General features: G+C 32.7%; 2 protein-coding genes across 4 annotated transcripts in view; one reads left to right on the forward strand and one right to left on the reverse strand.

The window, feature by feature from the left end:
* The window catches only part of LOC118193237 (neprilysin-2-like), a 101484-nt gene extending 89645 nt beyond the window's left edge, over positions 1-11839 (reverse strand). For both annotated transcript variants that reach the window (XM_085826468.1, XM_085826467.1), the window contains exons 1-3: positions 11467-11839; positions 7703-7810; positions 6614-6721 (exon numbers count right to left, since the gene is read on the reverse strand). In XM_085826468.1, the coding sequence (XP_085682594.1) occupies positions 6614-6721; positions 7703-7810; positions 11467-11539 (289 nt within the window). In that variant the 5' untranslated portion in view covers positions 11540-11839. The remainder of the gene's footprint in view (positions 1-6613; positions 6722-7702; positions 7811-11466) is intronic.
* Positions 11840-15441: 3602 nt separating this feature from the next.
* The window catches only part of LOC118203250 (cytokine receptor-like), a 40413-nt gene continuing 31889 nt past the window's right edge, over positions 15442-23965 (forward strand). For both annotated transcript variants that reach the window (XM_085826469.1, XM_035375520.2), the window contains exons 1-2: positions 15442-15520; positions 16144-16299. In XM_085826469.1, the coding sequence (XP_085682595.1) occupies positions 16209-16299 (91 nt within the window). In that variant the 5' untranslated portion in view covers positions 15442-15520; positions 16144-16208. The remainder of the gene's footprint in view (positions 15521-16143; positions 16300-23965) is intronic.

Raw genomic sequence — 23965 nt, forward strand, 5'->3', positions numbered from 1 at the left:
TATTTTTTAAAGTTGGGACTTGAACCAAACTGTCAGACTTTAAGCTTATTTTACATGGTGGTTATTATTAAAGTTCCACTTTTAAATGGTCATAAAAGGAAAACTACCGGACCAAATGTTATCAAACTTGGGAATCGTGTAAAGGAGGTTATGGGAATTTATTTTCGGCGGAAAAAAAAAAAAAAAAAAAGAGTTCAAAAACTCAACATCAGGGAAAAAATGGCGCTGTATACAATATTGTTAAATGAAATAAGACACGAAAACATCTGTTTAAAATGTGTTTAATATTTTCCGAAACGTGTTACAAAGCATGTTCAATGTAGCGTCCAGCATTTTCCGAAAGCAAGTTAAATCATGTTACTGCATTCTCAACAGCAGCTCTTAGCATATCAGGTTTGGTTTTGGTTTGGCTTATTAGATTACGGCAAAGCACTCGAGGGCTATCTGCCTTAAGGGAGGGATGCCTCCGTGGAGGACTTTTTAAGGAAACTGGCTCGTATACACGTTACACATAGCATATCAGGAGGAATGTTATCAGTGTATCACATTTTTCATTTCTGCCAAATTGTTTAGATTATCACCGTAAACAGTGCTTTTGAGATAACCTCATAGACAAAAGTCACAGAGGTTGAGGTCTGGTGGGAAGAGGGGAAGTGTTGGCCTATAAGACGTTCATTCGTGAAATGTTGCCTAAGTAACTATGCGACACTCTTGAGGTGGTGCCCAGCCCTGCATAAAAATCGTAGTATCTAAAATGCCACGTTACTGCAGTTCATGTATCACGAAACATTTTAATATTGGCTCTAAGTGAGCTGCAATCGCAGTGGTCCAGCTGTCGACTGCTCTTCAGAAAAAAATGGTTCAGTTATAAAACTAGCTGTCATTCAACAGTAAACGGTGTGAAATGACTGTTATGCAATCGAATGCAGTAGGAGAATGCAATGGAACTAGATAGATAACATGAGCGATTTCTTTGGCCCAAATCGATTAAAAGCGTTTTGAATCAGTATTTTCATGTTTTAGTGCCGAATTCAGGCTTAAAAAATTACAAATTAGCGATCTGTAAGAAAACTATTTCCAGATTATACGCACTTGTGAGAGTGATTTGCGATCTCACATTTTCTAATCGCTAATTCGTTGTTTTCACGGACGAAATTCTCACTTACAGGGATGGCGCACTCGACATTTATCGAATTTAACGTCTTTAAATGGTAATTTGCCTACTTCAAAGTTTCTTAAGGGTATACAACATATTAAACCCGTTTAACAAAAGGTTAAGTTAGATTCCGACCCATATTTCGTTTAACAATATTGCATACAGCGCCATTTCCCCCCCCTGGTGGTGAGGCTTCGAATTTCCTTTTTTTCGCGGAAAATAAATTCCCATGACCTCCTTTACACGATTTCCAAGTTTGATAACATTTGATCCAGCAGTTTTCATTTTATGACGGTTTCAATGTGGAACTTTAATTATAACCACTCTGTATATTGTTAAATTTTAATTTGAAGCTATGCGTTATATGTATACCATGCGTAAAATTTTCGCTTTTATGGAAAAATAAAAAATCGAAGCAAATATACTTAGTATAATGGACCAAAACTGAAAACATTTCCCCTCCCTCCGAAAATAAAATATTGAAATTTCGAACTTGAATTTACTGGGTTATCGAAATATTTCATTTGACTTATCTTCTAAGTCCTAGTTCCGACAACAATTCCGTCAAAAATTTCGAATTACTTAAGCTAAAGTAAAAGATTTAGTATATATTCACTGAATGTTAATAAAGTAATCAGAGTGTAATAAAAATAGATTATAGAATTTACGCTGATGTAACTTTTTGTCTGACTGCACAACATGTAATGGAAGAGAAGGTTTGTAGAGATATGTTTTTGACATGCCTCTAAAAGTAGATGTCATATTAATTTTGTCTCTTCAATGTCAAAAAACTTTCCTTTGAGAGGCAACTTTAGTTTTTGAGAAAGAAAAAAAATCACAAGAAGACAAATTTGAAGAACATGCAGGACGATTGAATATACATACTTATTTTCCGAACACAAGCGATTCTCCGACTGGTTATTGAATAATGAAAAGATGCATTGTCATGCAATACAAAACATTTGGAATACGTTTTCTGGCTGAATAACGTAAGATTAAAAGTCATCTGCTTAATTCACATCCATTTACAAGTAAACTACTCGGGCAATTGCAGAGTCGTTTTGATCCTGAGCTTGTAAGACAAACCTAATATCACTGGATTTAAACACTTCTTTAATCTTCCGAGAACGTTCCTTCTTTAGTTCATATTCCAAGAATATTAAGTGAATACAATTATTGCCAAAGAAATTGAATATTCATTTGCACTACGGTTTTGTAGTTTACTAACGAGTTAACAAAACTTAAATTCTGCTTTTTGTGTCAAAGAATACAACAATATTTTAAACCTTTACAAATAAAATATTAAATTGGAGCCTCATCAGTTGCCTAGCAATTGAAAAAGAAAAGATTGTTAAATACTAATTGTTTGCTGCTCAGTCTAACACAGGCTGCATGGTTGGTTTTCGTAGTTTTTTAGGTTCTCTTTACAAAGATTCTCTATGAAAGCATCTTAATCAAATAGCTCCCATGTTCTTTCTATGTTCAAATAACCAACTAACCTAGTTTAAGCGCGATTTCCAAGTGAAGTTACTAGTAAAATCCGAATACTCATTAAAATCATGTAGCTAGCCAATCGGGAGTAACATGAAAGATACGGCGCCAATAATTGAAATGTTGCTACGGTACGCTGTTTCTTAACTTAGATGGTCATTCCTTAATTAAATAGCCCACCAATGGCCGAGCGGTAAAGACGCTGAACACTGGTAGTTCAGTCCGAGGTTCGAATCCCGCGAACGGGCTGGCCGCATGGGCGGTTTCGTGGATTTCCCCATGTGTAACGTGTATACGAGCCAGTTTCCCTTAGAAAGTCCTCTACGAAGGCATCCCTCCCTTTAGGCAGATAGCCCTCGTGTGCTTTGCCATAATTAAATAATCCAATCCAATCCTTAATTAAATATAATTGAATTGTAAATTCTACTAGAACTGACGGTAAGAATTGAAGTGGAAATAAGTAATATGGTGTGCAATCTTGATTAATATAAAATTAAAAATATTTGCATAGAAAAATGTTTGCATTCAGACAGAAAGTTTTTTGAAATATTTGCAATTACTTTATAAGAAGGATTTATTAATAACCGTAATAATTACTTATTATATTACTGATGATTAGGATTCAGTTCTTGTCAATTACATTCCAAATTAGAATTTTAAGGATATAATGAAAATACGCTACGCACAAAAATACATTTTAGGGAAAAAATGAGTTGATTTTTTATGTTTTAAAACTTCTTAAATTCATTTAGTAAACATCGTATCCTCGTTGTTTATTGAATCCAGAATGTTGGTGTCGTTTATATAATTATTCTTACTTGTCCATAGAATCTGCTGACTTATCCAGCCATTAAGTAGCTGCAGATCATTTCTACATAACCATTGAACTTCCATTATTTCAGTCTCTAGAGGGTTGTATGTTTATATCATAATTTGACTTTTATAAAAAATGATTATTCTAAATATAATGTTTCTATAAAAATATATTGTGCTTTAAAAATATGGATAATAGTAGTATCAGCCGCTCTTTCAGCCACTTCAAAAGCAACAGTTTGTTTAGAAATAAATTATGCAGTTAATGTCATAAAATTCAAATAAATATCAAACGAAAATTCTCAGTTTTAGACAATTCGATTTAAACGAAGTAAAGTAGCAGACGATAAAACGCCGAAGGTAAAAATTTACTATTACAAAAACTTACTCTTAAATTTTTTTAAAAAAAGAAAAGATACGAGAGAAATTTAAAAAAAAAATAGTTAAAAATTTGAATAATATCATCTATAATTTAAAAAATAGCCTTTCATATAGTATTAATAAATATTTATTACGCATCATTGAGGGAAAAAATGTCATATAATTAATTCTCCGTAAAATTTTACTTGAAGTTTAAGGTTAAAAATAGCTGTGGCAATTCAGTGTAACAAAAATCCATAGACCACATTTGGCGTTATTATCGCTCAAAAAAAAAGTGCCAAATTTCAAAACGCGAAATTATGTAAATTCGTGTATATCTTAGAAAATTTTGAATAAAAAAGTCTAATTTTTTGCAGATATCCTTAAAAATACACCTACTTTAAGGTGATGGTAAAAATTTTATAGGTTATAATTCAAAATTTTTTTCGAAAAATCTATAGAAATTATTTAAAAATAGAAATTTTAAAAATAAAACGCAAAAAATGGGTAAATTTTATTTGGAATGAACCAAAATTTCGAAATGTGAGAGAAAAAATCAAAAAAGTTTAATAAAAAAAGAGATATTAATAAATATTTGCTAAATTCAATTAACATTGAGGAGCTAAAATTTTGAGAGCTAATATTTTTAAAACTATTCGTATGATTTTTACAAAACTTGGTATTCTGGCATATTTGAGTCGTAGAATCGAAATATGTAAAAAAATTGGTATGTTATTTCAGAAAAAGTCCGATTTTGTGTCAAAATACCTATGTTAGAATAGTGCTATATATAAATCTAATATATATCTTAAGTCGCGCTTTTGAGACATGAAAAACGCAGTTTGAATTTTGTCAATCGGCCCAGTAGAACGTGAGATATAGCACTGTCCCTTTTTTTTTTTTTTTTTTTTTTTTTTTTTTTTTGAGCAGTGTATGTACGTATCTCGCATAACTCAAAAACGAGTAGCCTCAGAACGTTGAAATTTTGTATATAGGACTGCTATTAACATGTAGATGTGCACCTCGTATTTTGGTTGCAATCGGCCGCACCAAACGTATATAAATATATTTATGTATATATCCACTCTGTTACCCGGCTCAGTGATCTTAGTTTCTTTACTTCTATATGTTTGTAAATTGTATATTTTTGCTTTAAAAATTATTGAATTATGTTGTTTTTATCTTTCGGTTAAGGTTTTTATGCCTTTCGTAATTCTGGAAGCAATATTTTTACAATTATCAACAATTTAAAAGCTGTTTAAGTGCGGTTAAGTTTTTAATAACATGGCGGACATATTTGTTTACATTTGAACCAGCAGACTAGTGGTTTTGTTGCCAATCTAGAGAAACTTAGCTTCGCAACAACAAAGATAACGCCTTCATTTATTATTGCCAATTAAATCATGCTTAATCCTTTCTGAAATTTTTTCGAGGAAATAAGTTTTTAAGATTTACTTCGTAATTTTTAATGCAGATATTTTGAGTTTTTATGTATTTTTGCCTTGTCGCGAAGTGAGAACTGAATTAATTGAAAAGAGAAATACTAAATCGTTTGTGAAAAACTGTTTCTTTTCTCTTTTGTTTGCCTAATTTCTTTCATACATCGTTTTAACTTTATTATAGTATTTGAATAGAACATGTGGCAACGATAATTCTTCAAATGATATAAATTTTGTGCATTCAGAGTGTCGTTATAGTAAACAAATATAGTGAATTTTAAAGGGTGCATTTATTCTATTGTGGTTTATGCGCTGTCGACGAAGTAGATTTAATTCAATCCAATCAATTTAAATGAAATTCAAGAAAAAAATGCGTATAATTTAATATTTCGTACAAGGAAATCATGTGGTGTACACATCAGATTATTTTATATTATGTAGAGACTTTAGGTATTTTTTGGAAGCAGGAGTCATGAAAAATGAGCAAAGTCTTCCCCGGGAATTGAACCGCAGGCCTCTGGAATAAGCGCCCGGCGTGCAGACCACTACGCCAGGAAGGCACGCTAAGAAGGCGAGAGAAATACCTTATATACTCGCCCTTCTAAAGAGCAAGTAGGGTTTTTATGGGACCCAGTCGCGAAATCCTGGGTGCGGAGAATCATCATTGATCATCCTTTTAGTTTGGGCGCCACTGTAGAGACATTAGGAATTTTTTAGGAGCAAGCAAAAATGAAAGAAAGCTAAATGATGTAATCTCAAAAGCAGCTTGTTTGAGACATGAGTTGTTTTTACCAAATTAAAGCTCCTAACTGCTACGTTTAAATAAATTACTTGTAGCATTCTTACGTTAATCTACCCGGTTATTTTGTGATTTGGAAATTTACTGTCACTTCCTTTCCAATTTCTAACCAGAATGCAAATTAATTCGCGTGCATTTAAGCTGAGGTTTTTAGATTGTAGCAGAAATTGAGTTATAGCTCTCGAGGTCACGTGAAGTGTCTCGAATGAAGTTGCTACTAGCTTAGATAAGTTTTATAGTCTTTGGCTTTTCATTATAATTCCCAATATTTGAATAGCTATGTCAGTTAGGTTTATGAGCCAACTTCGCGTTGTGTAATCTTTGACTGCTAGCTTATTTTAAATTTGAACTTACGGTTATTTAAGGTATATCGCCTTAGTGCTGGCTGAGTTATAAGCATCAGATGTGTCTTCTGCTTTTCTTTAGTTTTATTAAAAGTGTTTTTACACATTTCTCAAGGTTCAGTGGTTATTTTAGGCTTAGTAATAATTCGTTGTCAATCTATTTACAGTTCAGTTACAGTTTCTGATAATAATAAGAAACTTCAAATCTTACCTGCTTTGGCACATGCCGGTGTCAGGCAGTAATCATAGTCCGAGGAGATGTTGAGAAGATTTGCGAGGTGTCCTACGTTTACTGATAGGTGAGTAGCTTTACCTGAATCTGAAAAATACTTATTTTTAAACATATAATAAAACATTTACATAAACATATTACTATGAAACAATTAATGGTTAAATGTATATTATAACATTATTTCCATTTCCTGCGGTAAACAATGGAGGAACATGTAATTGCAGTAGATTCACTTCCCGTTTATTTCTAATGTAAACGTTCCCTTGAGAACAGGATGGCTAGATTAGGTTAGTTTATTTCCGTCTGGTTTTATGTAGTTTATTTCCATTTCGTATATGAATGCTATTTGTTATGGGATGAGATGCTTTCGTGGAAGATCTCTTAAGGGAAATATGGCTCGTATTCACGTTAAGCACGAGGCAAACCACGAAAACGAACCATGTACCAGCCCATTCTCCTAGGACTAAATCCAGATCGAATTTCTAGTATTCAGCTGTCTTAAACTTACGGCCCTAATGCAGTTGAGAGGACGATGAGTACACGTTTTGTTTTGTTAATACTAATTTTAACTCATCCTGTTCTACAAGTATACAACGAGGCTTACACAAGTCCGTTAAAGCACTAACAAAATAAATAAATAAATGTACAATAGCACTGTCAATGTGGATAAATAATTTTAAAAAAAATAGATAAATAAAAATAATAAGTAATGAAAAAATAGAAAAGTAATAAATTAAAGAAAACTCAATGATTTAAATTCAGAATGAAATACAAAAAGCAAAAACTGTCCCTTTCGTGCAAAAAAGTTGGGGAAATATTGGTGATTTAGGGCAAATATATAGGCCCAACATAGTTGCCAGAAAAATCTTCCTCTGCTGGACTCGATGAAAGCACTCAAGAAGAATATGCTACATCTTCATCTCCGCTACCTACATATTACATCTTCATCTCCGCTACCTACATATTACATCTTCATCTCCGCTACCTATATATTACCCATGGTAGAACACAAGCACTTGATTTATATTTCTTTAGGAAAATGTTTAATTAGAAACATTTGAATTTCACCTTTTTTGATACATCCAGGTGTCAGACACAGTTCAGAGACAGAGGAAATGTTGCGGGGTGTTGCTAAGATGTTTCTATCAGCCAGCACGCAGGTATCCGGTCTTCGAGCTGGAGGGGAAAAAATAATATTTACTCTTCTCGGAAATATTTGATAAATGATTCACGATCATATGCACACATTAAAAGAGATTAAATATCAACAAAACAACTTCATATATGTATTGTAACGTAATATATCATATTTCCGCGCGTATAAGCCGTAACACGTAAATATAGTAAAGTAATGTAATATCATATTTCCGCCTTTATATGCATTGGTCGAGGACACTTAGCAAGACACTTAACCGGCACCATATAGCCGACATGGACACTTAGCCGAAATGGACACTTAGCCGATATGGACACTTAGCCGACACGGACAGTTAGCCGACAAGACATTTAGCCGACAAGGACACTTAGCCGACAGGACATTTAGCCGACAATCCCGTTTTTATAACGATATATATGAGGGTGGACTTCGAATTTGGCCAGGGAAGGGGAATAAAGACACGGGTACAAAGATATGGCAACGCAGCGAATTTAAAACAAAAGAGCATTCAGTGGTCTGGTTTTGGTTTATTTAATTATGCTAAAACACTCGACGGATATCTGCCTGAGGAGAGGAATACTTTCTTTGAGGGCTTTCTAAGGGAAACTTGCTCGTATACTCGTAACACATGGGGAAAACTACGAAAACGCCCATGCAGCCAACTCGTTCGCCAAGATTTTAACACGCCCATGCAGCCAACTCTTTTGCCAGGATTTGAACGACGGATCGAACTACCTGTGTTCAGTGGCTTTACCGCTTGGCTGCTGGTGGGTCCAAGAGACATGTGAAGTGATGTTTATGCTTGCAGATGTGTACGTGTTAAACACACAACTTTTAGCATAACCATGTTAACACGCATTGCTCAGTGCGTTTTAAGCACCTTAAACTGCTAATTTATTGTCTTGAGATGAACAGCGAAATTTAAACTGTGCAAGCCGCGCGTTATTATGCGCAAGAAAATGGAAACAGATGAAATTTGATAGCAAATGAAAAATCTATTAGGTGATAGATTCAAGCGTCAGATGTTTTTCACAGAACATCGCAAAATGCGCAGTCGTTTCGCTGTAAGACATCAAAATGTCATGACTTTGGGGCAAATCTGTTGGGGCAATATTCGGGAAAATAGATTTTCGGCATCTTTTGAAATCCTTCAGCTCAGAGGCCAAATGATTCCTCAAATATCGCGTTTCCTAGGGCATGGAACCACGGGCGTATCATGAGCCTATGGTTCCACATGCAACGCTTTGCTGCACATGCCACATGCAACGCACATGCAACGCACATACACATGCGTGCCACATCTTTCACATGCAGCACATGCTGCAGCTGCTTTTTGGCATGTACCAAGAGAAATTGCTCGAGTTTCAAAAACGTACCTTGAAATGTTCCTTAGAAATTTAAATTGTTACCTCAAAGGGCGTTAGCCCAGAATGGCTAATAATTTCTTTGCGTTGGAAACTTAAAATGTCGGTTCACCTTTCAAATTATTGTCACCAAATATTATCGCCCTGTGTTATATTTAAAGAAATTAAATAATGAAGAATCTACATAAATGTATGTATGTTTATCGTATTGTGATAAAACAACGCTACCTAGAGCCATCAAATTTTGAACAACTTAATCTTCCACCGAATATGGGCATGTGATTATCAAACTGAAGGATTTCAAAGGGAGCAATGACAACGTTGTAAAGAAAAAAAATTATCTCCAGCGTGTGTATCGGAAATTCTAAAGATATGCTCTTTTCCTGTTTAAATATTTTGTGATACTGCTGTTGAATTTAATTTTAATTTGCTGTTAATTTTAAATTTTATATAGTTTAAGTGCGAAGAACATGATATTTAACAAATAAAGGTAACACACAAAACTTTAAAAAAACGCAATTTTGTGCGTAACATGAAATCTGAAACTTTCGGATTTTTCTTTTTCTTTTTTGTGTTTACTTTCTTACGTAAAAATACTAGTTTAATGGCGTCATCTAAGATAAATAATAATAATAATAATCAATAAATAACTATCCAAAAGCGGTAGATTGCATATAGCATCAATCCCCTGTAACACGTTAACAGGTTTGTGTTACCAATAAGGTTTTCAGTCAACAGTAAAATATTATCATTGTCCAAACAGTAGGTTAATAGTACACATACAAATACACGAGTTTTAGAACTGTCAACAACTTATAAAAAACTGAAATTCGGTGCCAAAGTGTCAAAGCCAACGTGTTAAAGCCTTTTCTACCGCAGATAGAACAAATTCCTGTCGACATGATGCTTGTTTAGAACCTGACACAGTTATCCTCTCCATTCTATTACATTCCATTAAACTGTTTCATCATGCACTACGTATTTTATTTCCATCGGATTAAATACAATGTTAAGAACGCACATGTATGCATTTTGAAATTATTTGAAGTTACAGAAAAAATGTTTTGAAGAGAGCAAGAGAAATAATGGTCTCAGTAATAATTTAATAATTTGGTCATAATACTTTTGACACATTACTTTTGAGTACAATAAATAACGAATTTTAGTAACTAAACAGAAATTCGGAGAAATTGGAATGTCATTGCAGTAGTCTGTCTTATACAATCATAAAACATTACCAGTGTTTCTTATATATCATGACATATAATATCACTAATAATCATGAATAATAATTCATAATAATCATGAAAAAGGCGAGAAGGTTTTTTATCAAATCGTTATACTGAAAGTTCGATTAAAATTTTCTTTTAATGTGCTTTTAGTAAGAAATATACCCAACATTGCCCAGAAATGGAAAACAATTTTTTTCCCTCTGCAATCAAATTCACTTATAATTAGGCTTTGTTTAGTGTTAAATCGCATGTGGATGTTCTTATCTCCATAGTTAATTGAGACGGAAGATTTTAGTATATACTACTCTTCTTAGTCTTTATACACATTCACATAGAGAAAATCTGAATCGAATTTCGCCTGATCACAAGAAAAAGGCAAATAACAATGCACCGCTCGTTATTCCAGCTTTTTTCGAAAATGCAGCTGATAATGATCAGAGATTTAATTAAAATAAAATGACATACTATATAACACTAATGTATGCTTATCAAGTTAGGTTATTTGATTATGATAAACTACGTGAGGGCTATCTGCCTAAGGAAGGTCTTCATGGAGGATTGACTAGTATTAACATTACAGATCTGAAAAAACAAACAAACAAACCAAAAAAAAAACCCTCATAGGGCAGACCGGAGTCGAACTATGAGTACTCAGGTGGCTTAATCGCTTGACCACCGATGAGGTTTGTATTTTTCAGAAAAATCCTTATTTATTGCCTTCAGTTTTCCTGCATTTAAAATATAAATTTCTAAAAGAATCTTTAATTTTTAAATATAAATCTTTATAATCCTTTAAGGATTGCCTTCAGTTTTCCTGTGTTTAAAATATAAACCTTGAGTACAATTTCGTATCGCTAATTAAACATAGTATTAAAATGCCATAAAATGATTTAATTATATCTTGAGAATCATTTGATAAAGTAGGTAATACAATAGGATACAAAATATATGAGTATGAAAATACGTTATCTCGGTAATATATGTAAACTTTAACCAGCCTTTAAAAGTAATTATTTTATGTTTTATAAATATATTTCCACACACAGTCATTTTGAACATAAAATAAAGAAGTATACTTACTTAAATCTCTACTTAAGAGGGACGCCGAGCAAACAAGGTTCATTAAAACATCAATGTTCATTACACCGTTCATTCTTAACTTGTTACTTACAGCTTATTAATGTTACTATGTTTCTCAGAAAAGTACTTCTGGCTTTATCGCAAGTTACAAATATGTAGTCCTAAAAACTGAAGAATTTTGTAGAAATTTTATTAGTACGAAAATCGAGTATTTTCTGTAATGTAAGCAATCAGCTAAAGCAGACCATTGGAAAGGGGATGTTCTTCATAAGTAAGAATCCATCTCTCTATTACACCAATGCGTTTAAAACTCCAACAGGTTTGTGTTACTCTTGGAAAATTGGTTACGTGTTACTTCAATCAAACAAACTCTTTCAACGATTGTGTTTGGTAAAAATAACACGTATAGGAAAAAAAGCTGAACAATGCTCACTTTAAACAAATACGCCAGCTGCACCAGAAATGGGTACACAAAAGATCGATGAATGAGCTTTTTTTTTCATATTAAGCCACAATATGCAGAAGTATGAGTATCAGATAAAAGTATGAGAAACTCAATATAGAAAAAAAAAGGACACATGTATCTTTTTCTTTGTGTGTGTTAAATACGAACTATTCAATTCATGAGAATCGAATTCTCTAGGCATTTTGATATTTATCATTGTTTCTGCAAGTAATGGAACAGATGCAGAACTCGAATAGTGTTTAAAACTCTAGCGCAATGATTCTTCATAAAAGGTCATAGGTGGTATTTCGCTATACGGAAAATATGAATCTGTAATTGTTCTTATCATTAGAGATATTACTTATTGTCATTAGAGACATTCATTATTCATTTTCATTAGAGATATTACTTATTGTCATTAGAGATATTCAGTATTCATTTTCATTAGAGATATTATTCATTGTCATTAAAGATATTCATCATTCATTGTCATTAAGGATGTTCATCATTCATTGTCATTAAAGATATTCATCATTCTTTGTCATTAGAGATATTATTCATTGTCATTAAAGATATTCATTATTCATTGTCATTAAAGATATTCATTATTCATTATCATTAGAGATATTATTATTATTAATCATTCGATTAATTGATTAACGAAAAGCACATATGATCTATCTACTAAAGATGAGAAATATTTCGGGAAAATTTCATGAGAGAAATTCTTTCATAATCACGTAACACATTGGGAAAAACACAAAAGCACATATGAAGGCAGCGCATTAACGGCGATCTTTTAATTTGGATAACACTACGAGTATTCCACGATCTCAACCATTTAATCATTTTTGAGTCATCCAATAACGGGAAGTTTAATGTTAGTTGGCATTTCTCCGTTCGGCCAATTTTCTACGGTAGTCATCAATTTATGGAAGAATTAGAGCAATGTTTATTCTCTCATTTCTATCATCAGTGCTATGCTGAGAGGCACATAACACTAAAGAAACTTATTTGTTTATGCTTTTTTATGATTATTAACATCTAAACTCCAAACATCATCTATGAAACTTATTTGCGAAAAACGAAAAAAGATTTCAATAATGAAGAGTGATATAATACAACACATACTTTTGGGAAATATGGCTCGATATCATTTGTAGCACACAAGGACGATTAATTTTTCTTGGGCAATTCCAACAAATGTTTGAGAAGTAAATTTTAAAATTTCAAAACTTTTATGTGACAATAAAAGTATTCGAAGTCAGTGATTATTAAAACCGATTAACTATTATTGAACCTGAAGACTCTCCCTTTCTTTGGAATTATAAACTACTTGATATTCAAATCTGAAAGTTAGCGAATTATCGTTATGTTCAGTAAGAAGACCCTTTTATTGAACTCAGCTAATTTAGAAAACGGCATTTCTTGTGCTTACAAAAAAACAGCCAGTATTTATGGCGTAACTCAAAATGTAATGAATTCAACTCAAAGCTAAGCTAAGTAGCCAAAGGCTATACAGAATGTTGGCCCGCAAATTCACTCAAATCTAATATCGACGTGACAAGCCTAATGGCGAGAATAACGCAGCTCCGCTGGCAGATTGCTATTAAGAGATTCAACTTCAGCAGGCGGAACATACTCTGATTCAATAATCTAAAACCTTCCTTCAAATACTACCTTTTTCTACCTCATGTGAATACGCGCGAACTAAAATTTCCATTCTGGCAGGAAAACGGAAAGTGAGAACGCCAGAAAAGTTTTTAACATAAAATAACCCGTTAGTTAAAAATAAATAAATCCTTATGAACCATTAACCGTCAGTGATAACCGTTAAAACTGATTAACTGTCAGTTATCATTAAATGACGATGCCAAAGCACGCGCAAAAAGCATGACAAAAACACAAACGAGATATGTTGTTTTATCTCCTATAATTTTTTGCATTATCATTTAATATTTCGCACTGCATTAAACACACTAGTTCTTTATCATTGACTTCACTAAGAAGATATAAAGGAAAATTTTAAAAAAATCTGATGTATACAACACATGACTTCCTTGAACGGAATATTAAATTATACGCATTTTTTGCTGAATTTTGCTTAAACTTATTAACTCGAATTTTATTAGAGTTAGATTTCTCATTCATTTAAATATTCTCACTTTGCAGGAAGGCAAAAATACTTAAAACCTCAAAATATCTTTATTAAATATTGGTTTGGTTTATTTAATTATAACAAAGCACACTAGGGCTATCTGCTTAAGGGAAGGGATGCTTTCGTGGAGGACTTTCTAAGGGAAACTGACTCGTATACACATTACACATGGGCAAAACCACAAAAACGCCCATGCAGCCAGCCCGTTCGCGGGATTCGAACCTCCGACCGAACTACCAGTGTTCAGCAACTTTACCGCTCCGCCGCTGATGGACTATTAAAAGCTGAAAAATGTAGAAAAATATAAAACATCAAATACAGTTAAAACAATTAAAAACTTTTTTTTACAATTACGATTAGAGTTTCTACGTAAAAACAAGCAAATCGGCCGGCCTGTGAGAAGGCACATTTTTTAGGAGAACAAAACTCGAAGTTTACTTTTGGTCCCTCTCGGCAAAAAGACACTGAAGGTGCAGAAACTGATTTAATTCACCATTCTGCTAAGTATCAAATATAAATAAATATGGCTGCTGTGGTAAACAAAAATTAGGCTTCACCGCATTTAAATTGATGATAATTCTACAACTATTCAATGCAGATTAACTGAAAGCAGAAAGGCAGATCTTCCAGTTATCATCTTAACCGGAAGATAAGAACCACGTAATTCAATCATTTCTAAAGCAAAAAGTGCGCAATTTACTGACATACAAGAATAAAAAAAACTGAGCTCACGGAGCCGAATAACAGAGTGGATATACTGTATATATATTTTTTTTGGGGGGGGCGACTAATTGCACCCAAAAAGAGAGGTGCACAACTACAATGTTATAGCGGTCCTATATACAAAATATCAACGTTCTGAGGCTACTCGTTTTTGAGTTATTCGAGATACATACATACGTACGTACGTCAAGGAAAAAATCTCTTCTGGATCTATTTTAAATTCTTTTTTCAACCTATTTTGTAGAAAAGAGTCCTTTATTCTATCCTTACATATATATGTCACGCAAAACCATCGTTAAATTGCATTTGATAGCGGTAAAAATGGATATTTTCGTTGAAATATGATACCCAAAAATTTTCGCGATTACAATACCTCCTTTACTTCTTACAAGGAAGTAAAAATAGAGAAACATACGATTAAAGCTATCGAGTCTTGAGACGTGAGAAATTCATTTTCTGAAAATAACACGAAAGAAATATTTAAGCCTTAATTAAATTTTTCTAGAAACATTAGCTATTTTTTGGAGAACTAAATGAAATCTCTTATCATTCAGTGCTAGGAACTTAAAATACTAATATCAGCGCTGAGAAGCAATTATTTATAACCGTAACTGCAAAAAAAAAGTTTCATTTAAGAATTGTTGTACATGGAAAATTCTAAAAGTTTCGAGCTATTTAAGTACGTAGACTTCTAACTATAAATGATTCTTCAAGCACTGCTATCTTAAGTAAGGTATTTCTGAAATGTAATATAATTTAATGCTAAGGGATTGTTTAATTTATTTACTTTTCTTAGTACTTATATTTAGAAATTCGTGTAGAAAAATTGTTTCGCTAAATATGCTATAGGATGAAACACTATTTCTTAGCTTAGACATTTGTCATTTTATATCAACTACGATTTGATTTAATTATCTTTGTTTAATAACATAAGTGTTAAGATAAAATGTTTCTTTCTTTAAGAATTCAAATTTTTATAAGTGCATTTAATTGGATCATTATCAATCAAGCTTGCGATATTACGATGCACAGAGTTAAATTTTAAGTTAGATTTTGTTAAATTTGCGGAGATAGTTTCTCATTTTTTATAGAAAAACACTTTGTGTTCTGTTTTAAAAGGTTTATGATAATACTTTCTAAAAATAATCGCCCTGTAACTTTTATTATCTGTAATTTTTCAATCAAATTTGGCTTATATTGTACATATTTATCACGCAGTACAAATGAATTAAAACCTTATAGGAAAATTTTTCATCTAGAGATCTTAATGCAATTTTATTTTCCATTTAAAATATTAGTGTGAAGTTTGTGATATATTAAACATGAAAAAAGAATAATTATTTCTTTTCAGATTTAGACACTTTTTGGCGTTTTTACCAACACTGGAAGACTAAAGTGGTCGGAAAATTCCTTAAAATGTTTAGAAGTTTATACTCGCAAACTTTAATTCTACAAATATTGCTGATCACAGTAGTGGCATGTCAATCTCCTCCAAATCCGTCTGGAGGTAAGTTTAAATTTATTCATATCCGAAATAAATTTTGTAAATTGTATCTTCATCTGGACTCGCTAGTGATCTAGTGACTATAGCCGTAAAGCTTTGGTAATTATGTGCAAGATTTCAGTTTTGGTGTTAAAAGGGGCTGATAGGATTAATTTTGTAGTCTTTATATGTATGTAGAAATTACGGGCCAGATGTTTTTGATAAGTATTCGAAACGGGACCTTTTCCTGTGTAAACATTTTCGTAAAAAATTTATCGTACGGTATCGTAAACCTTGGCGAATCGGTTCTTTTTTGACGCCAAGATCGGCGCCAGGAAAGCGCAGTTTCAAGATGGCCGCTAAACAAAACCAAAATAAGAAGTCAAAGACTTGCACAAACTCGGTGTCCATGTACACATCGACCTATTTTGGCTTAAAATAAATCAGAGAATTTCACAAACTAAGCATTGCGCTCTGTCTTAACTTTGTCCATGTACACATCGAGCTATTTTCGCTTAAAAATCAGGAAGTTAAAATTATCACGGTAACCAGTAGTTTCATTACCAACATTAGGGTTCCCGACAAACTTACTTTGCTTGGCGGGCTTCCAGATTTGGCGAACAACCAATATCTCTTGGCGATTTTTTCAGGGAAAAAAACCAAGGGGTACCGTAGAATAAAAATTAGCCAACATTTTGAAGCTTTGCCCTAGCACTAAAAAAATGCCACATATAAAGCTATTGCTCATTTTATTTTTCATACTGTATGTTATATTGATATTTTCGCTTTGTTAACTACATGTGTGTGTATTTATATAATTAATTTTATTTTATATAATATGTGTATTTATATAATATTAAATTGTATGTTCTTATTCTGATCCAACATATAAAGCTTCCAAAACCAGTAAAATGAGCTACAGATATTTTGAATAGTTATCAGTAATTTTAATGAACGGAAATCGTCTGAAATTATCGGAATCTTTAATGTTTAAATACTCTATCTTAAAGTCCAAAACTTGAAAGTTATTCTAAAACGAGTCCTTTCGCATTTACTTCGATTGCATGTATTAAAATAGCTTTTCTTATACAGCCTTTAAAATCCACATTCATTAGAGCATTAAAGTATTATAGCAACAGGGTATTACCATACTGGCTAATCTTTAGAGTATGGTAACAGATAGTTTGGCGACATTTTGGTAAGGCGATAACGGTTGCTAGCTGGGACTTTAGCAATAATCTGAGAAGTCACAGTTCGAATCACAGATTATTTTGTCTCAGAGAAATGAGAGATCATAAGACATGTAATGTGACATTTTCCGGAAAATTCCAATCGTGATTTTAGCTAATAAGCACTTAGAAACAGTTTCGCTGCTAAAGTGCAGAATCGTCCACTTATTTGTTTGGCGCTTCTTACAAGAGTAAAAAGAATTGGATTTTTGTTAATTTTCTTTGACTTTTTAAGTGAAAATAGGTCGATGTGTACATAGATAAAGTCAAGAGTGTGCGCAATGCCATTTTTGTGCAATTCTGAGATGTTGTTTTAAGTGGAAATAGGTCGACGTGTACATGGATACCGTGTATGTGCCATTCTTAAAAACGCGGCAAGCAGTTTGCGATTCTGCACTTTCTCCCAATTTCGCACCTAATCTTCGTCATGATTAAGCATTTTTGTTAATAAAAGTTCTACTATAAGCGTAATTCGGTTAGCAGATTGTTGGAAAAAATATTGAGTAAAAAAAAAAAAAAAAAAATGCCTTTACTTCGTGAAAACAAAATGGCATCCAAAACAAAACTAGCAGGTGGCTGTAGCAGGATTGGTCGTCAAATTTTCGCCATAAAATCGCCAAGTTACCATAATGTAAAGATTTACCAAAATATTATTTCTTATTTTATGCTTAGTTGTATAATGGAAAATGTGAGATAAAATTAGCTATCTATTCCTACAAAATTAACTGTAATATGAATAAGTATTAATTTCACAAATGCTAAAGCTTCGTACTGACTTGTCTTTCCGCATAATGACTATACACACTGAGATTCATAGTTTTTTGCATGTGTAGCGTGTATAGCAGCCAGATGTACTTGGGTAGTCTCAACATGGAGGCATACCTTCACCGGGCCTTTGTGCAGTGTATTTAATATTTAGTTAATGGAAGGGATATATTATTTTAGTTGTGGAGAATATTTGATTTTTTTGAAGCAAGGGAGTATAAGAAATCAATTTTGTCCTCGCCAAACCTTCGAGGTAACAACTGGATAAACTAACGACTTACATCACAAGAAAATGGTGGGACAAATGTGATAATTCCACATATATTTACATATATGTTTACTCATATACACAAATAACAATACAGTTTTGCATTTTCTATAAAGCCATAGCTTATGACTTTTTATAGAAAGTTTAAAAGTGTATTAGTATTTGTGTGTATGAGGTTTTAAACACCCATGATTTATCTAATTTCAAAGCCAATATAATCTCAAAACGTTGCCTTACTTGTTTATCATTCGTAATAATAAAGATGTGTGTGTGTGTGATTATGGAAAAGCCTCGAGGGCTATCTGCCTAAGGGAAGGGATGCCTTCGTGGAGGACTTTCTAAGGGAAACTGGCTCGTATACACGTTACACATGGGGAAAACCACGAAAACGCCCATGCAGTCAGCCCGTTCGCGGGTTTCGAACCTCGGACCGAACTACCAGTGTTCAGCAACTTTACCACTTGGCCGCTGGTGGGCTAATAATAAAGATGAAATTAATTTTAGTTCTTGTGTGTTTAACTTCTTAGCTTTATAAGTCCCCGAGCGGTAAAATCACTGAACACTGGTAGTTCGGTCTGAGGTTCGAATCCCGCGAACGAGCTGGCTGCATGGGAGTTTTCGCGGCTTTCCCCTTGTGTAAAAGTGTATACGAGCCAGTTTTCCTTAGAAAGTTCACCACGAAGGCATCCTTTCTCTTAGCTATCCTTAGCTCTCGAGGCTTTTCCTTAATCACATAAACCTAAACATTAGCTTTATAATTCGATATTTATAGGATACATAGATGGATACGGAGCTCCGTTTGCTGTTAGATTTGTCAAATATTGGACGAAATGATAAATTGCTTTAAATAGCTGAAAATACTGCATATTCGGGACATGGGTCTAAACTTCCGTGCAAAATTAAATGAATAAAAGCATTTAAAATTTTAATGACAATTCATTTCATTCAATTCATTTCATGACAATTAAATTTAAAGCTTTCATGACCAAAAAGTAAAGCTTTAATAACTAAAACTTTTCATATTACTGACAGTTTTATTTTAGGAACTAACTTTTACTAGAGAGACTATACTAATGGCAACACGTAAAACTAATTAATGTGTAGACAGACGGCTTTTCCCTATTTTGGTGCATTCGTCAAATCAAATCAGCCAGTACTTTTCGTGAATTTCTTCTGTCGCCTCTAACATACCAAAATTGTTGCCTAATGAACCTTTTCAAGAACTGCTTTCCGTAGTCCTCTCATTAACAGTAAATTTTGGTCATATTCACTGCCGTCAGCTATATCATAGAATTGTATTTAAAAATAATTCTAACATGTTACAAGAGTTTTAAAAATTAATATTAAAAAAAATCAGCTTTTTATAATTAACAGAGGACCAACGCCGAAATGTCAGATGTGTTAACCTGTGGTAAAATCGCAACTTCACAAGTAAACCTTGCACCAAAAAAAAAAAAAAAAAAAAAAAATAAAGTCTGATATTTGGACAAAATATCAGACTTTTTCTGAAATTACATACCAATTTTTTTCCATATTCCCATTCTACGACTCAAATTATGCCAAAGTGCCAAGTTTTGTAAAAATCGCACAGGGTAGTTTTTAAAAATTTAGCTTTCAAAATTAGCTCCTCCGTGTTAATTGAATTTGGTATATATTAATACCTTTTTTATTAAACTTATTTGATTGTTCCTTTTACATTTCGAAATTTAGATTCATTCCAAATAAAATTCATCCAGTTTTTTATTTATTTTTATAATTTTTTTAAAGCAATTTCGAATTATAATCTATAAAATTTTTACCATCATCCTTAAAAGTAGATGTATTTCTAAACGTACCTGCAAAACAGATTTTTTATTCAAAATTTCCGAAGATATATGTGAATTTGCATATTGGCCCGTTTTGAAATTTGGCATATTTGTTGAAAGCAAGCGATAATAACATCAAATGTGTTTTAAGCACTTTGTTAAAATTATTTAAAAGTAGGATCGATGTGGCTTTTTTCCGCTCACGCACAATGTAAATATGGAAAGGAAACTAGGCTGCCATAAATTAAGAATTTCGCAAAGTAAACTATTCTTGGCGCAAACTAAAAAATGCGCCAAGATAATTTTTTTTAAGTTTCTCCATAAATTTCTCACCAAAAATTACAAAATTTAATATCTAGGCATAACTTAGTCGAAGAATGGAAATATAAAAAAAGGGTATGTTTTTTCAGAAAATCCGATTTTGTGTCAAAATACCTATGTTGGAATAATGCTATATATAAATCTAATATATATCCTAAGTCGCGCTTTCGAGGCAAGGAAAACGCAACTTAAATTCGACAATCGATGCAGTAGAAGGGAGAATCAGAACTGTCCCATTTTTTGCTTCTTTTTGTGCAATGTACCAATGCAACATGTCATTCGACATGAGCGAGAATAAAGAACATCTATCCAGTACTTTCCATTCTAAATTTTCAATTACTTTGTTATTGAAAATTTAGAATTACTTTGTTATTGGAATAATTATTACTTTGTTATTGGAATACTTTGTTATTATTAAATTTAGAATTACTTTATTTTCAATTACTTTGTTATTGGAATACTTTAATTATTTGTTACTGGAATACTTTGTTATTATTAAATTTAGAATTACTTTGTTATTTTCAATTACTTTGTTATTGGAATTACATGCAATCATAATTGATCGATTTCGCGATTGCCAAATTACGAAAAACAAAGATTATTTTTTCCGCAAGACTTCATCCATTTAACGGCAAGGGAAACAAGCAATGAAACAAATGCTGTAAAATAGGATATTGTCATAGAAGTTCACATTTTTAAAGTAGGCGCAATAGTTCACATTTTGCTTTTCTGATAACCGCTTGCTTTTGCCGTCAAAGGCTCGTGTTAGAATTGTGAACTGTAACTACGAGTAAATCATGTACAAGTGATTGGAATAACATGCATTCTTATGTATGAATTTTTGTGTTTATGCTAATTTTAGTTTGTTTCGATTCACTGAAATAGTCTTATTTTTCACGAATCTGTATGCATCAGGTTGTTATTGTTAACTACATGTAGATTTCGCACCAACAGTTACACGTCAATCAAGTAGCACACTGTTGAAATAGCGCATTGTTAACTGAAAAATACAAAAATTACTAACTCTTTAAGGGTTGAAACACGTTGTCTTAATACTCAACTCAGAATCAACATTGGGAAATAGTGAATTCTAATATGGTTATACAGTAAGACCCCGCTTAACGCTGTTTCGTTTAGCGCTGTTTCGGTTTAGCGCTCTTATTTCAACCCGGGGATTCTCCGAAATTGTGCGCAGCGCTAGGTTTCCAAATAACATATCCGAAACAGTGTAGTTGTGTTTCTTGCTTTTTATCATTTGAAACAACATTTGTTGACATTATTGTAAATTTGATATATAATACTATAACGATTAATAATACAGTGACAAATATTATGATCTTTAGTTTTTATCATGGGTGATAATAAAAAAACAAGAAAAGAAAGCAACCAGAAAAAGCATTTCACTAGAAACTCAAATGCAAGTGATTAGTAGATTAGATTCTGGTGAACGTCAATCTCAAATTAGTGCTGCATTGATTTTGGCAACTTCAACAATAAGGACGATTCTTAAGAATAAAGAAAAAATACTGTCATCGGCAACTGCAACTACGTCGAGCTCTGCAACTAGAATTACCCGTTCTAGAAATAACATTATAGAGGAAATGGAAAAACGACTGTCTATATGGATTGACGACGAAATTGAACGCAATATGCCATTAAGCCAATCTATCATAATGCCTTCTTGACAAAAAGGCAGAAAATTGGAAACCCAGAATAGACTGAATGATCTGACTGAGAATTTTATTTGTTTTTAAAAGTATATGCGTTTATATTGTTTTTATTTTTGTAAGAAAGAAATGTTCGATTTTATTTTTATTAAACATTATTAAATTTAATGCCTAACCATTTTTTATCCGTCTTTCCCTAACCCCATTATTTACATGTTAAGATAGCCTCGCTTAGCGCTGTTTCGCATTACGCTCTACTTCGATGGAACGTATTCCCCGCGTTAAGCGGGGTCTTACTGTACTTTGTTACTGATGCAAATGTTGAATTGCTGGTTATAAGATTTCAGACATAAATTAGCATTTTTCATTCCATGACATTTAACAGATAAGAGTAACATGTTTAACATAATAGAGAACCTATAGTATACTCAATTAAATTCTGGGAATACAGTAATAGCATGTTTAACATACCCGAGAACTTATAGTATCCTCAATTAAATTCTGGAAATAATTTAACATATCCGAGAACCTATAGTACGCTCAATTAAATTTTCGGAATACTTTTAATAAAAATAAATAATTATCTCGAATATCTTAAATAATTTAACATACCCGAGAACTTGTAATATACTCAATTAAATTCTGGGAATAATCAAAATCGTAAAAAACAACCTTATATTTAGCGTAGGTATAATGAAACACTCAATCGATTTCGAGGGCAGCTAAAGGTCCCTCCTCATCAGGAGAAAGAAATACATAGAAAGAAGAAAATAGGAGAAGGAGTCACAGAAACACGTAGTGCTTATCAGCACTGCACGTGGTTATAACTAGATTTTTAATCAGAGTTGCACTGGCCGCCTACTTTTACTGAGCCAGGCTGTCTGATCAAGCATAAAGAAATATTAGCGAAGTTAAAATAGGGAGCGAGGGGTAAATGCACATTACGCTCAAAATCTGAACTTCAAATAATGGAAAGCAACCACTGAACGGATTTTTATACCCTCTGGTAGTACCAAGCGCGAGGAGGTAACGCCATCTATCGGCAAAAATAATTGAATTAAGATAGTAGAATTTTAAAGGCATTAGGAAGGACTGGATTGGACTTCAAATCATTAACTAAACTTTCTAAATCTTTGTGAATGTGAAAAGCCTCAAGAAAATCCAATTCGCCTATGGAAGAAGCCTTTTGGATGATTTTTGCAGACCCAAAATCAAAATTATGGTTAAAAGTCCAGCTATGATACGCTATTGAAGACTTGTTAATTTCGCCTTTTTTGACATAAGATTCATGTTCCTTGATACGAAACTTCAACGCTCTTTTTGTTTGGCCAATATATCTTAAACCACACTGACATGATATACTATAAATTCCCCAAGAATTCAAGACAGAAACGCAATCTTTTAGAATCGAAGGGTGAATTTTATTAATAGGAGAGAAACCGACTTGAAAATTGAATTTCTGGAGAATCCGTGCAATTTTATAGCTAACAGAAGGATAAAATGGAAGCACGACAAGGTCATTAATATTATTTCTAACAGTGGAATGTCTTCTTTGGTGGGAATCTGAAAATTTTTTGACGGCTTTATCAATAATCACGGGAGAAAATCCACGGTCAATCGCAACTGCTCTCAAAT

The sequence above is a fragment of the Stegodyphus dumicola genome, chromosome 11 (genome assembly GCF_044657685.1).
Source record: "Stegodyphus dumicola isolate Sdum_Otavi_A_Nest chromosome 11, ASM4465768v1".
Taxonomy (NCBI): domain Eukaryota; kingdom Metazoa; phylum Arthropoda; class Arachnida; order Araneae; family Eresidae; genus Stegodyphus; species Stegodyphus dumicola.